This window comes from Camponotus floridanus, unplaced genomic scaffold, assembly GCF_003227725.1.
Source record: "Camponotus floridanus strain SB8 unplaced genomic scaffold, Cflo_v7.5 scaffold32, whole genome shotgun sequence".
NCBI lineage: Eukaryota > Metazoa > Arthropoda > Insecta > Hymenoptera > Formicidae > Camponotus > Camponotus floridanus.
This window is the reverse complement of record NW_020229459.1, coordinates 559,611-573,457: the sequence shown is the minus strand read 5'-3', so window position 1 is coordinate 573,457 and position 13,847 is coordinate 559,611. Positions and strand designations below refer to the sequence as shown.

Here is a 13,847-nt window from a genome sequence, read left to right as displayed (position 1 = left end):
GTTAATATCTGCAAATTGGTTTTCTTTTCTCTTCTAGTATCTAATATAAAGCTGTATATCCACATTTCTATTTGCTTCTTAAAATAAATTGTAGATTTTTAAAGATGTAGAATCCAATACCTTTTATTTCAGATGTTAAACTTATTTCAGAGACTCAGATGTATCATTTGGAAATTAAATGGAATATTAATAGTATTAATAATTGTGCTTGAATAATGCATGGTTTACATTGAAAAGTATTTATTGCGTCCTTTACTTCACTGAGATCTCTTCAAAGATGCAAAGTTCAATTTTTTCTGAAATAGAATAATAGCCATTAAAATATTCGTAAGATATAAAATACAAAACCTTATTTAAAAAATAAGAAAACAATTTCGAAATTTCTTATTAAATACAACAAATAACAAGAATCATAAATGAAATTGATAATGGTAGAAGATAGCGCTTAATTGTTTCGTTTTCCTTAAAGAGAAGGCAACTCCAAATTGATTGGAGTAGATTTAAATTCAATGAGAAAGTGTACGAGAAATCTGTGAAACCTAGCATTTTATCAAGTTTTCTCCAAATGATCAAGATGTGTGTACATGAAGAAACGCGATGTTGTCAATATTGTTATGTCGAATTGAAAATTGTTACCGTTGACAGGTTTCAGCTGAGAATCAGCGCGCTGAGGATCAGCGGGAAGAGAAAGCCTACGATGAATCATTTAGTGTTACGGACGATGGTCACCGGCTTCTAGAGGTCGACTGGTAGTACCACGTCGACTCTGCGTGAGCAAACAGTGCGTGTCAGACAGTTGTTTGAGGTTTTAACTGATCGACCCGTCAATTCGATAGAAACGAAGCGGACGACGACAGATATGAAAATCAGGACGAGCCTGATCATCGCGATTGTGCTTTTATTTATTTGCGGTAAGCTCACACATTTCTTACAAATTTTCGTATCATATTGATATAAGACTGTATAATTGTATAGATTATAAAATTAAAAAATATGAAATATAAAAGTAAAAAATTGATAAATGAAATTTATGTATCTGGATCATGTCAGATAAACAAGGTGATGTCCTTAAACTAGAATGTAGAGTCGATTTACTTGGAAGGAATCTTGTTTTCTTATACATACGTATGATTGAAAAAATTATTAATTGTTTTAATAACTGTATTTTAAATTTTTATTTAAGCAAAATTTGTGTAAAATTGAGCGAAAATGTGTTACATGTTAACATCGTACACGCGGAAGCTAGTTTCCAAGAAACCCATTCACTTTCAATCATATAACATTAGAAAATTACTGGTTTTAATTTATAGCTCGAGAATTATCGCGACAGTTTTATTGAAGAACATATATAATTATCTCCACATATACTCAATCAATCATAATCAAAAAATTGTACATTATTATTTTTTTTTAAATCTTATATCATTCTTTGTAAAGTATAAATATAAATTTATGGAGAAATCGATTACATATTAATTAAAGTTTTTTTTTCAATAATTTAATTAATTTTTTAAATTTATTATTAAACATTAAAATATTTAAAAAGCATCTCTTAAAATATGTATAAGAATAAAATATGTATAAGAAACAGGAAAATAGAGAAAGTGTTTTCTAAAAAGAAATTTAAAAAAGACATAAAAATGTTCTTTTTAAAAAGCAGAAAATAGTGAACAAATTTATCAACTTTAAAATGACTTTTAAATTCACTTATTCTTAATAAAACGAATGAATCAACTAACAAATATAGAGTGCGTAATAAATGAAATCACTGGAGCAAATTGCTGTTCCATGTTAGACGTCATGCGAACGTATATTCTCCATACGGTATTATTCACTTGTCAGCGTTTATTATAATTGTGTGATTACGTTTATCACGTTAAGTACACTCTATATAAACGGGAGTTTCTCATTGAAAATCACGAATAAGAATTATTTTATTTTATTTTATTTTATTTTATTTTATATTTTATTATTTATATTTTTATATTTTATATTTTATTTTATATTTTATTATTTATATTTTTTTATTTTATTTTATTTTATTTTATTTTATTTTATTTTATATTTTATATTTTATTTTATTTTATTCTATTTGCATTTGTCAAATTTTCGATTACGATTAATTGGATTTGATTTCAAGAGAAAAAAAATCGTAAAAATAAATACTCTCTCCCGAGAAGATTTTACAAAAAAATTGTAAAATCCAAATCGTTTACTTATAAAATTGTATGTTCTGTATACGTGTATGCGTGTTTCGGAAGTTATTAACGAAAATTGCTGTCTCATCACGCACGGTAATCACTTTGCATTTATGGAAGCATCAAGGGAAACTGGATCTGACATTAAGCGATCCCGATAACGCTTTTATGACGACTCGAGTGTTTAAAATTTATTTATGAAGCCCATTTTAGATTTCGATAATATATGAATTCATATTAAAGCATCTTTTGTAAAGTTTAATTAATTCTGATAATTATGTGATTAATAGAGAGAATTATTTTTAAAACCACAAGCTGGAAAAACGACAAATTAGCGAGAGTTATAAATATTAATTTAAAAATATTTATACTTGACGCATAGGAAAATCCCATCGTGTATATTTTTATGTTAATTATAAAAATCGTGCGAGGCGGTTCGTAATATATATTTATAGAATGATGAGATTCTTTAAAAAAAAAAAAAAAATATATATATATATATATATATATATATTTATATATTTTATATATATATATATTTTTTTTTTGGAGAGAATCTCATCATTCTATAAATATATACATATATAAATATATCCCGGATGACCCCGAACGTTCCAGTCAGACTTTGAGATCTTATAGGAAATTTAATTCTGAACACAAAGTTTCCTATAAACATGGAAAAATGCTTCCTTAAGAAGTTATCACTCAAAAACCTCTGATGAAGAGCAAAAGGTGAAAAGAAAATGAAATAAAAAGAAAATGAAACTAAATAAATTTCTTGAAAAAAACGATAAAAATAAAAAATAAAAAATAAAAATCTTTTTCTTTTATGAAAATAAATTAATATTTTTTTAACTAATATTTTAGTAATAGCACTTAATAGTAAAAAATGAATAAAGACGTTTTTCAAGAAATTTATTTAGTTTCATTTCCTTTTTATTTCATTTTCTTTTCACCTTTTGCTCTTCCTTCATCAGAGGTTTTTGAGTGATAACTTCTTAAGGAAGCATTTTTCGACCCATGGTTATCAGAAATTTTTTGTTCAGAATTAAATTTCCTATAAGATCTCAAAGTCTGACTGGAACGTTCGGGGCCACCTTGTATATATTTAAAGTCCTTGAATTATCTGCATTTTGCACGTAGGACGCCCCATGGGCACGATACGTCATATTCAACGCAATACATAATATCTCACGCAAATAGACAATTGCTACTAGATTATATAATAATCTGTTGGAGAACAATGGGCTTGATAATCTATACTGATGTCGATTCACGAGAAATAAAAGAGAATACCGATTGAGATAACTTGATGATCATCATTTAATCGAGAGATGTGACGATGTGTCGAGATAATACATCTCCATTCATTCTAATGTGATACAAAAAATTCTAATCCTGTGCAAAAATTTATAATAATTTGTGCGACAAGAGTTAAAAAAGACTTGTTGCGCATATCTATAAATTTTGGACCCAATCCAATGATCATTTCTTATCTTCAAAAAAGTTATAATGCAGTAAAATTATAATCCTTGTCACCTCTCGACATATAATTTACAAGATCTCTCTTGCATGAAATATACGAATTTTTTCTCTATTGATCTGTACCTAAATTAATCTGTAATAAAAGTCTTAATTAGTAATAAAAAATCCTTGTCACCTCTCGACATATAATTTACAAGCTCTCTCTTGCATGAAATATACGAATTTTTTCTCTATTGATCTATATCTAAATTAATCTGTAATAAAAGTTTTAATTAATAATAAAAAGTCACAATTATAATTATATAATTGAAAAAGAGACACGTTTCACAGATTGAACACCTGCGAAGCATTATGTATAACGGTTTACTCATATATTGTTATCTTTATATGCAGCAGATACAGATGGCCGTAAAACAAGTGGAAGAAGAAGAAGCGGTACCTCAACATATAGGCGAAGTGGTACTAGAACGACGCATCGACCTCCACAAACACAGTCAGGTGGTATGTAATATTACATTCATATATATTGTATACCCAGCGAACACCAAGTAACATTTATATAACTGTTAGTTGTAATTTCCCACTCAACAATATAATTATTACATGTTATGTAACAGTTATATAACATGTAACAGCTATAATAATAATTATATAACTGTTAGTTGCAATTTCTCACTCAACAATATAATTGTTACATGTTTTGTAACTGTTATATAACATGTAACAGTTATATTGCCGAGTGGGAAATTATAACTAACAGTTATATAATTGTTATTTAGTGTTTGCTGGGATATATTCATATTTTTCTACATATATTTCTATTATATTACATATATTTTTGTTATATTACTATTATATTTCTGTTATATTACATATTTTTGTTATATTACCATTATATTTCTGTTATATTACATATATTTTTATTATATTGCATATATTTCTATCATATTGCATATATTTCTATTATATTGCTATTATATTTCTGTTATATAACATATATTTTTGTTATATTAGTATTATATTTCTGTAATATTACATATATTTTTATTATATTACTATTATATTTTATTATCTATATTTTATTATAATTGTGTTATCCGCGCATGTCCTCATCTCACTATCATCATACTCTTTTCCACTATATTTTATTGCATCAGATTATTAATTCATGTTGCAACGTACGACAGGAAGGAAAATTCCACATATGTTTCGCAGATGATCGGATTAAACTCACGATTATTCTACCTACATTAGATGTAATTGCAACATTGTGGTTTGTAAATATTTATGTATCTGCGCGTCGAATCTGATGAATTCGATGAGTCACACTGTATACAGCCGTGAAGCGTCGTGAAGCGTCCATTGTCTATACAGACAATGATCATCTATGGCTTCGCACGCTTCACGTATCCGGGGATTTCACGCTCGCCTCTAATATCACGACAATCTCGTTACACCCCGCAGGTTCAACCCCGAATAAAATAGGATGGAACGTACCACCGAGCGGAAACACGAAGGTAACCGGCACGTCGAACAATGCCAAACCATCAGCACCGGTGTCCGAGCAGGCTTCCAAGACCAGCGCGACGAATGTACAATCAGGATATTCATCAGCGAATAGTAATAATCCGCCACCGTACAGTCCATCGGGTATTTTATACATTTATTTCTCTTGTATTAAAATAAAAAAGGAAGAGAGAGATATTGAAATTAGGGGGTTGGCCGTAAACTATGACATTTATACATCCTTAATTGGATTTGATAACATCCGTAGTTCTAAAGCTGGCCAATCGCAACTATTCCTCTGAAGAATAGAACGACTTGGCCAGTCTTAGGACTAGTGGGTGTTATTAAATCCCATTAAGGGTAACATGTCATAATTTATACCCTAATAACACACATGTCCAAAAGATGTCCATAGAATATCTAGAGGACAGCCAAAGGATATTTGATGTACTTTGGATGTCGTCTCGATGACTTCTGGACATCTTTTAGACATGTGTGTTGTTAGGGTGTTTACAAGTAAACAATGTAATCCTGATTGAAACTGGTATAACATTAGTGAATTTAGAGATTTCAATGCCGGATATGCGAAAGCGAGATTCATGGCTTCAACGCTCAAGGATCACTTCGCATTTGTAGCATCGAATTAACTGAAAAATATATATCAATTTTAAGTTCCATCAAAGTAACTTCCCACATAGCATCTATGTTCAAAAGACATTCACAGGACATCCTGAAGATTGCCCAAAGATGTCTTCTAAATACCTTCTGGACGTCTTTTGGATAATGCATGCTATGTGGGATGGAATTCTTATCTCTTTATTGAAGATTGAAGATCTTAATCCTCTTGTACAATTTCATGGTGATAATATCCAAGTTGAAAATTAAGATCCGCGCTGTTAATTATCCTTCGTAATTTGACTTAACTTTCCTTTTTCAGGTGGATATTCAGGTGGTGCTCGGCAGCCACCGCCGCCTTACAGCAACACCTACAATACCAATCAAGGATACCCATCTCCCAATCCCGCGTATCCCGGCGGCCATGCACCCTACGGTCAAGCTTACAGTCCGCATGGCGCGCCGCCAGCCTACAGTCCTTATGGAGGGCAATCTTACGGAGGACAACCGCCAGCCTACAGTCCTTATGGAGGAAGTCAATCTTATCACGGTGGCGGTTTCGGTCAATCGTCCTACGGTCAACCGTCTTACGGTCAACCGTCCTTCGGTCAACCTGTTCAACCGGCCCTCGCACAGGCACCGGCGCTCACCGTCCTCCAACCGAGCCGACCCGGCATCGGTCAGTTGGCCAAGGAAGCGCTGGTCTACTCCAGTGTGAGCGCGGGCGTCAGCGCGGCCGTGAACCGGCTGCTGCCAGGAGGTATCTACGGCAGAAGTCCTGGAAGTGGCGGTGGCGGCGGTGGCAGCCACACCGAAGTCACGTACAACAATTATTATTACAATCAGTCGGCACCAGCCAACGGGGAAGCACCTGCCAGTAACAACGGTGCGCCTCCTAATAATCCACCTGCCTCGGTTGCGGCGCCAGCTCAAGCTGCGCCAACCGCGGAGGTGGATAAGAAGGCAGCGGAAACCAGCAACGCGCCCAGCAATGCCGCTCCACCTGATAACGCCGGTTCCCAGCCGAATAATAACCCAGTCCAGCCGAACTATCCGATCTCCAACGACGAGGTGAAGAAGCTGACGGAGAATCTCTTCACGATGGACAAGAACAACGCGTACCAGTACATCACCGTGAACCTGCAGGGCGAGACGAAGGAAGATGGCACCACGGATGATGCTTCCTTGCCGTGAGTGGGCTCGTTATTATCTTAAAAGGAGTATTGGGTGTAAATAAAGATAGTTTTCTTTACTATTCTTTTTGTGAAATTCAACGTTTATTAACAAATTACACTTGTATGGTTCAATCATGAAGATAATCATCATTTTTCAGCACTTTTCTTCCATTTTTCAGATAAGTTGTAGACTCCAGATGGATTGAGAGTTTGATTTGCGATGGATTCATGAAGCTATTTTTAAATTTTCTGTCAACTGCATCGATTGGGACAAATAGTAGTCTCAAGATATTATGTTTGGGATAAGACAATCCAAGTCTCTAATAATGAGGCCAAACATTATCATGCAAAAATTTAATGACAATGAGCGATGATTTTCCCTTCATAATAAATCACATCCGATTGTCTCATTCATTTTCTCGTGGGAAAATTGGTCAAGGATATGTTATTGGAACTTGATTGGATTCTTTTGTCCCCCAACATTTTACCTTCATCAATTTAGGTCTTTCAGACACGCCAATAATAATCATTGACTCCAATCGACGCAGCGGGTTTTCCATCAAAAGTCGTCCATCAGAAAATTTAGAAATGCCAAAGAAATAAGAAACTGGCTTGATGAATTCATCACAAATAAAGACTACACTTTCTATCGATTCGAGGTCTACAACTTGACCAAAAGCTGGAAGAAAGTGCTGAAAAATAACGAGGATTACTCTCATTAAACTATACACGTATAATAAATGTTGAATTTCACAAAGAAATAATGCAAAACTTATTTATTAGACACCCAATATTTTTTCAGATTTTATTGCAAAGTATAATTTCAGGCTGCTAGACGTGAAGCCCGAAGCGTACGAAATTCCGACGATCAAAAACACACTGGCGTTGCACGATAATTACGAGATGGACGTGAAGACGAAGGAAACCGTCACCCCCGAGGAACGAAAGGAGGAATCCGAGCTGCTCGACAACTTCCTGGAAACCGATGTGTTTAAAGCGGCGATGAAGTTCCTGGTCGAGAAGGAATTCATTCCGAACGACGAGTACGAGTTCAAGGACACCCTGAAACGCATCTGGTTCTCGCAGTTCCAGCGAGTCGAGGGAGAGCCCTCCAGTTCCGGTTTCGAGGCGGTGTTCTTGGCGGAGAAGCTCGACTCCTACATGATCGGGCCGCAGAGTTGGATTTACTTCGCCAAGCAAGAGGCTCAGAAGAAACTCGACTATCGCGGATACATCAAGGATACGAAACTGGGAGACGTAAGTCATTCGCGACACATTCGCCTATTCGATCATTTATCACATGCAGTGTTTGCTGATATCTAGATAAAATTATCTGAATAATCATCTTTATCATTAATTAGATGAAGAAATACAAAGTGTCTTTATTTTTATCTTAGATGAAAAATATATGTCATCTTATATAAAAATTATCTAAGATGACGTTTTCATTATGCAAAAAAGGTTTCCAGGCAAGCCTCTAAAAATCTATCTAAAATATCTAAAATATATTTTTTATATTATTATTATTAATATATTATAAATATATTAAAAATATAAATTAATAAGTAAATATTTATCATATCATTTATATACCTTTTTGCTATTATTTCTTTATAATATTAAATATTCTTTAGGAAAAGAGAAAGAATATGTGTTTATGATTTTAATATCGCATTTATAATCTGCGTTACATTTTTTACAAATATTTATAGTCTTCTAAAATAAACAAAAATATCTAGATTATCGCAATAATTGTCTCATCTTTCATTTAGATTAAGTAAAAGCAAAATCATCTTTATCTCATCTAAGATAAATTTACAGATTTTTATCTTTATCTTTATCTGGATAATTTTGAAATGATCTACAGCAAACACTGATCACGTGTAATTAATTATTCGTCTCTTGCTTCGCAGAAGGGGGAGGCCATCAAGGTACGCACGGCGTTTAATATACCAGACACGAAGCATTCGGTGACGACTCTTCTCGTGGGTCTCTCGCCCGAGTTGGAGATGGCTCTTTATACGGTTTGCTTCTACGTTCGTCCAAACGATGTTTGCCCGATCTCGTTAGGTGGAAAGGACGTTAATTTAGTCTCTACCAGGTTCAATTACTTCGGAAAAGACATCTTGATCGCCGGCTTTATTGCGGGATGAAAGTCTCAGAGTTTGGAAGTTGCTATTTTTTTAGATAAGTTTGCATAAGATTAAAAGTTTAAGTAAGCACGCGGACGAAATTTGGATGATTTTCATGTCGAAGAGAAGATTCGGATGAGTCTCGTATCGAAACAACTTACAGATCGAAATATTTATGTCGTAGATATGTACTCTGCTTTTAGTTTAAATTACACACACATACGTATATACTTGTTATGATATTATAGGAAGCGTATCATATTTTTATCTAGGTAATTATCTAGGTAATTATCTAGATAATTAATAATTATCTACGAATTAAACTTATTAAAAAAATATAATTTCGAATAACGTAAATTAACTTATATAAGTTTGTCTTTGTAATAAAGATTGGAAAAAAGTGCAATCACATGATACGCACCTCAGGTATCCTGGCGCCTCTTTTTTCCAATTCTGAGAGTTCCATCACAGGTATTATAGTTGGTCGTCCATGTGCGCATCGATTGGGCAACTTTGTGAATTTCAACAATTTTACAAGAGATGTACACTGCTCCCGAGTTAGTTTATCACCAAATTTGATGGCACCTGAAGAAATTTCAAAAGGATAGAAACGGAGTCTGTATAAAATTTATAGGTAATAAATAGATTTTATATTATTTTGAAATCTAGTAATATTGATAACAGGAATTAACAAGAATTTTGCAAAATTATTTATTTGATGGGTACCGTGACAAGCTTCCGATGCTATAGCATTATGGATGGTTACCGGTAATGTGTTTGCACGATTTGTATTATCCTTTAATATGTCATTTAATAAATCGTAAATCTTCGACAGTATTTTTTCGCTACTGCAACGATCATTACTCGTCACCAAGCATTGCGGTATCGTGCGTATTAGCAGTTTTGTATTTTCCCTTAACGATCCTAAATTTATACCGTATTTTTTTAACAATACTTTACGACGTAGAAGCGAATTACGCGTCTTCTCAGGAATTTCCATAGCCAGAGGGTCGCGCAAATTGATGGAGAGCAATTCGCCCTCGTTCTGTCCCTTGTGTCCTAGAAATAATATATTAAAATAAAATAATATAAAAATATAAAACATATGTTTTGATATGTTAATTGTTAATATATAATTAATATATAATTATTTATATATAATTAATTATCATATATTTTTATATTTCATATAAAATAATATATTATTGTATGAAAAAATTTATGAGAATAAAATACAAAAAATTGCACATATATTTGTACTTGCGTAATAATTAATTTTTAATAATTAATTTTTAACGCAATTTATTTATATAGTTAATATCACAAGAATTTGGCCAAAATTTAAAAATGAGTACTAGTCTTTTATTTAGGAAATTATGAAAATTGCTTACTAAGAAGTAAATTTTCGTAACGTATTCTCTCGTGGACGGCATGTTGATCCATCATTAATAGAATTTTCACTTCGCCGTACATCATCCACGCGGCAATAAATTCGTCATTAACTTGATTAATGATCTACGAGGGAAATATATTTGCTAAAATAGCTCCCCATCATATGGGATGATTTATTGCATCGAGGACTTACGTACGTACCTTTATGCGCTTTAATGAGACGCGTGACAATTTAAATTCACATAGCTTTCGTTTCAAATTACAGGGATGCACCGTCATTTGTTTGCATTGCCAATTTTCTGTGTCAATTTTAGCTGCGTGTGTAAAATATTCATGATATAAAATTATTCCTAAATTAATTACGTAAAGCTAATTAATTTACTTACGCGAAATCGTATTACTGGGACTGTCGAAGCGTTTCACATTTGTCAATTTTACATGACGATGGCGTAGAAGACCGTGCAATTTTCGTGGCAAAAAATTAAACCGATCGATGCAGTTGAAAAGTCGTTGAAAATTTATATCCCTTTTAGAAACTTGATCTTTATCACTTGTATCATAATTCCAATCAGACCACTCGGAAAGAGGAGAAATCGCAGAATTCTTGCCAAAATCCTTGCCATCATGATCATTGCAAGTTTCACGAGACTCGACGAAATTATTTGTTGCCGCAAGATTGGTGAAAGTTGCTGACGTTCCATCAATATTACTGTATATTTCCTTTGTAATTTTACCCTCGCACAAATTATTGGTATGCTCTGTGGAAGCAATATCTATTTGACTATTTAATACGATGTTTCCTTCTTCTGCAAAATTAATAATCTTCATATTATTAGTTTCTTTGTTATGTCTTTTATTGGTTACAATAGTTGACGTGATTCTCTTTCTTTTAAGATTGAACGCAACAACTTTATTCTCTTTCAAAGACGTAACATTTTTATTATATTCATTAATCTTGTTGTCGGAAATGGAATCTTTCGAATTTAATTGCATTTGTGTCAATGACCGTGTTTCACGTAAATCAGAGGGAACAGCTGCAAAAATTGCAGTCTCTTTGAGACATTTAAAAGTGCAATTTTTAATGTCGTTTAATATTTTTTGCATATCATAAAATATGACGTGTCTTTTTCCATCTTCATTAAAAAATGTAAATTCCCTCGGGGAAAGTATAAAGGAAAATATGACAAACATATTTTTGTCATGTAAATCTTGTAAATTGGATCCCTGGTTGGAAGATAGGTTGATTCTTTTTTTAAAGACAGTTTTAATTAACTTCGAGATGAGAGGACAATAGATTGATCTGTGATTTAAAAATATCCAGTGTTCCTCGGTTCTATTGGATAATCCTACGTAACCATGATATTTCACGCTTTTTAATTCTGAATTGCATCGCATCAGCCATAAATGATTCGACGATAAATCTTTCCCAAAAAATGTCCTCAACACTTGAACTGGGCAGTGCGGTTTTGCAATTCTCAAGACGATCTTCCTTCCTTCTTCGTCTCTAATCGAGAACGACACCTAATGCGTTTCAGTAAAAAAGTTATTACGTTCACGAGAAAAGAGAAATAATTTTATATTGATGTTTAGAATATAAATCAAGTCATACTTTTAATTTTGTAACAGCTACAGCCGCGATAAAAAAGCAAACAGTGGACATGTCCCATTTTTTACACAATGATGCTTCGTGAAAACCATATACAGACACGGTTGTGCCATGCGAAGGTCTTTGTTCTATTTGCATCAAATTGGACGCTGAACCGATCTTGAATATCTTTGATAAAAAAATATATACATATATTAAAATATATATTTAAAAAATATTTTATTTTAAAAGTTTCATTAAAATATATATTAAGTTATTATATTTATTAAAATATATATTAAGAAAAAAAAAAAATATATATATATATATACGTTTATTTCAAGATTTATTCACATATTTATTTTAAAAAAAAAAAAAAAAAAAAAAAAAAAAAAAAAAAAAAAAAAAAAAAAAAAAAAAAAAAAAAAATATTAAGTATTATATTAAAAATATAAAAAAAAAAAATATATATATATATACGTTTATTTCAAGATTTATTCACATATTTATTTTAATGAAATTTTTAAAATAAAATATTTTAAAATAATAACATTATTTTAATATATATTTTAATAATATATATTAATAATATTATTTTAACATATATATTTTTACATGTGTATGTATTTATTTGTTTTGAAATTTAAACATGCATACATTTCTCTATTTTTTAATTAATTATTAAATATATTATATAATAAATTTACGATTTATTTAAGAATAATATGTACCTTCATAAATGTATTCACCGAATATCGTTGCCTTGAAGCAACGGTGAGACCGTCAGACAGACGACGAATATTCGTCAACGTATGACCATTGGATTCAATTAATTCATGTATTCTTTGCTGATTGCCCACAGCCTTTGCGTCATTGTATTCTGCAACGTGTTGCAGCATATCTTTTGACATGCCAACTCCATTATCGATAACTCGAACTTCACGTCTCCCCGCGTGAATTCTTATTGCGATTGCTGTCGCGTGTGCAATCAGAGAATTTGTTACCTGTAAGAGTTTGCTATCGTTTTATGTACATGTCATTATTTAATTTTTGATTGATCAAGATAAATCAAAATATGTACGCGTTAAAAAATATGGTATATTAAAAAAGAACGCAATACATATATATTTTTTGAGACGCCATAATTAATTAATTCGAGCTACTAAAATTGAAATTTTAAATAATAAATAAATAAATAAATAATAAAGAAATTTTTAAATAATTGAGTACGTTTACAAAGTCTAATATTTTTATAAATAAATAATAAAGAAATTTTTAAATAATTGAGTACGTTTACAAAGTCTAATATTTTTATTATCGTCAAAGCGTGTACTTATTATTAGCCATAACAAGGTGCAGATTATTTTCTCTCTCTAATAAAAATTTAGCGAAATCGCAGAGATTCTATATTAATGACGTACCAATTCCAAGATGCATTGCACGAAAGATGCATTCGACTCTGTCATTTCTGCATTTAATCTCACATTGTTCCGCATCGTTCTGCAAATTTTGCGACAGTCTGAACAACTGGTACAAATAGATTCGCGCCACATAGTTTTTTTCTTAAATGTCTCTATCGCACGTTGAATCAAAATCTAGCATAATCAGCTATTTTAAAATCTGTTAAAAACCCTCTTAAAAAAAAGAAATTAAGAAAAATATAAAAATAATTAAAAAAAACAAAAAAAATGAAGGAGATTAAAAAAATATAATATACATGCATGTGAATAATATATAAAAATTGACAATTTATATAAAG

At 31.7% G+C, this 13,847-nt stretch overlaps 2 protein-coding genes across 2 annotated transcripts; one reads left to right on the top strand and one right to left on the bottom strand.

Annotated features, from left to right (window-relative positions):
* The first annotated feature begins 656 nt into the window (after window positions 1–656).
* LOC105252182 (poly(U)-specific endoribonuclease homolog) lies at window positions 657–9,948 on the top strand. Its single transcript, XM_011259455.3, has 6 exons — window positions 657–911; window positions 4,077–4,184; window positions 5,148–5,333; window positions 6,127–6,994; window positions 7,807–8,236; window positions 8,893–9,948. Exons 1-6 carry the CDS (start codon window positions 860–862, stop codon window positions 9,130–9,132), a joined length of 1,884 nt encoding a protein of 627 aa, XP_011257757.1. The 5' UTR covers window positions 657–859; the 3' UTR covers window positions 9,133–9,948.
* Window positions 9,518–13,014, bottom strand: LOC105252183 (DNA mismatch repair protein MutL-like). The gene is made up of 7 exons (XM_011259457.3): window positions 12,820–13,014; window positions 12,113–12,277; window positions 10,890–12,024; window positions 10,705–10,817; window positions 10,503–10,626; window positions 9,838–10,170; window positions 9,518–9,696 (listed from the first exon to the last, which is right to left on the bottom strand). Exons 1-7 carry the CDS (start codon window positions 12,997–12,999, stop codon window positions 9,518–9,520), a joined length of 2,229 nt encoding a protein of 742 aa, XP_011257759.3. The 5' UTR covers window positions 13,000–13,014.
* Between the last annotated feature and the right edge of the window lie 833 nt (window positions 13,015–13,847).

Excerpts from the sequence above, each read along its gene's own strand:
- LOC105252182 (XM_011259455.3), top strand. The coding sequence starts at position 860 with ATGAAAATCAGGACGAGCCTGATCATCGCGATTGTGCTTTTATTTATT. Across the intron at positions 912-4,076 it reads TGTGCTTTTATTTATTTGCG|CAGATACAGATGGCCGTAAA; the intron begins GTAAGCTCACAC and ends CTTTATATGCAG. Across the intron at positions 5,334-6,126 it reads GCCACCGTACAGTCCATCGG|GTGGATATTCAGGTGGTGCT; the intron begins GTATTTTATACA and ends TTCCTTTTTCAG.
- LOC105252183 (XM_011259457.3), bottom strand. The coding sequence starts at position 12,999 with ATGTCAAAAGATATGCTGCAACACGTTGCAGAATACAATGACGCAAAG. Across the intron at positions 12,278-12,819 it reads CGGTGAATACATTTATGAAG|ATATTCAAGATCGGTTCAGC; the intron begins GTACATATTATT and ends TTTTTATCAAAG. Across the intron at positions 12,025-12,112 it reads TAGCTGTTACAAAATTAAAA|GTGTCGTTCTCGATTAGAGA; the intron begins GTATGACTTGAT and ends GAAACGCATTAG.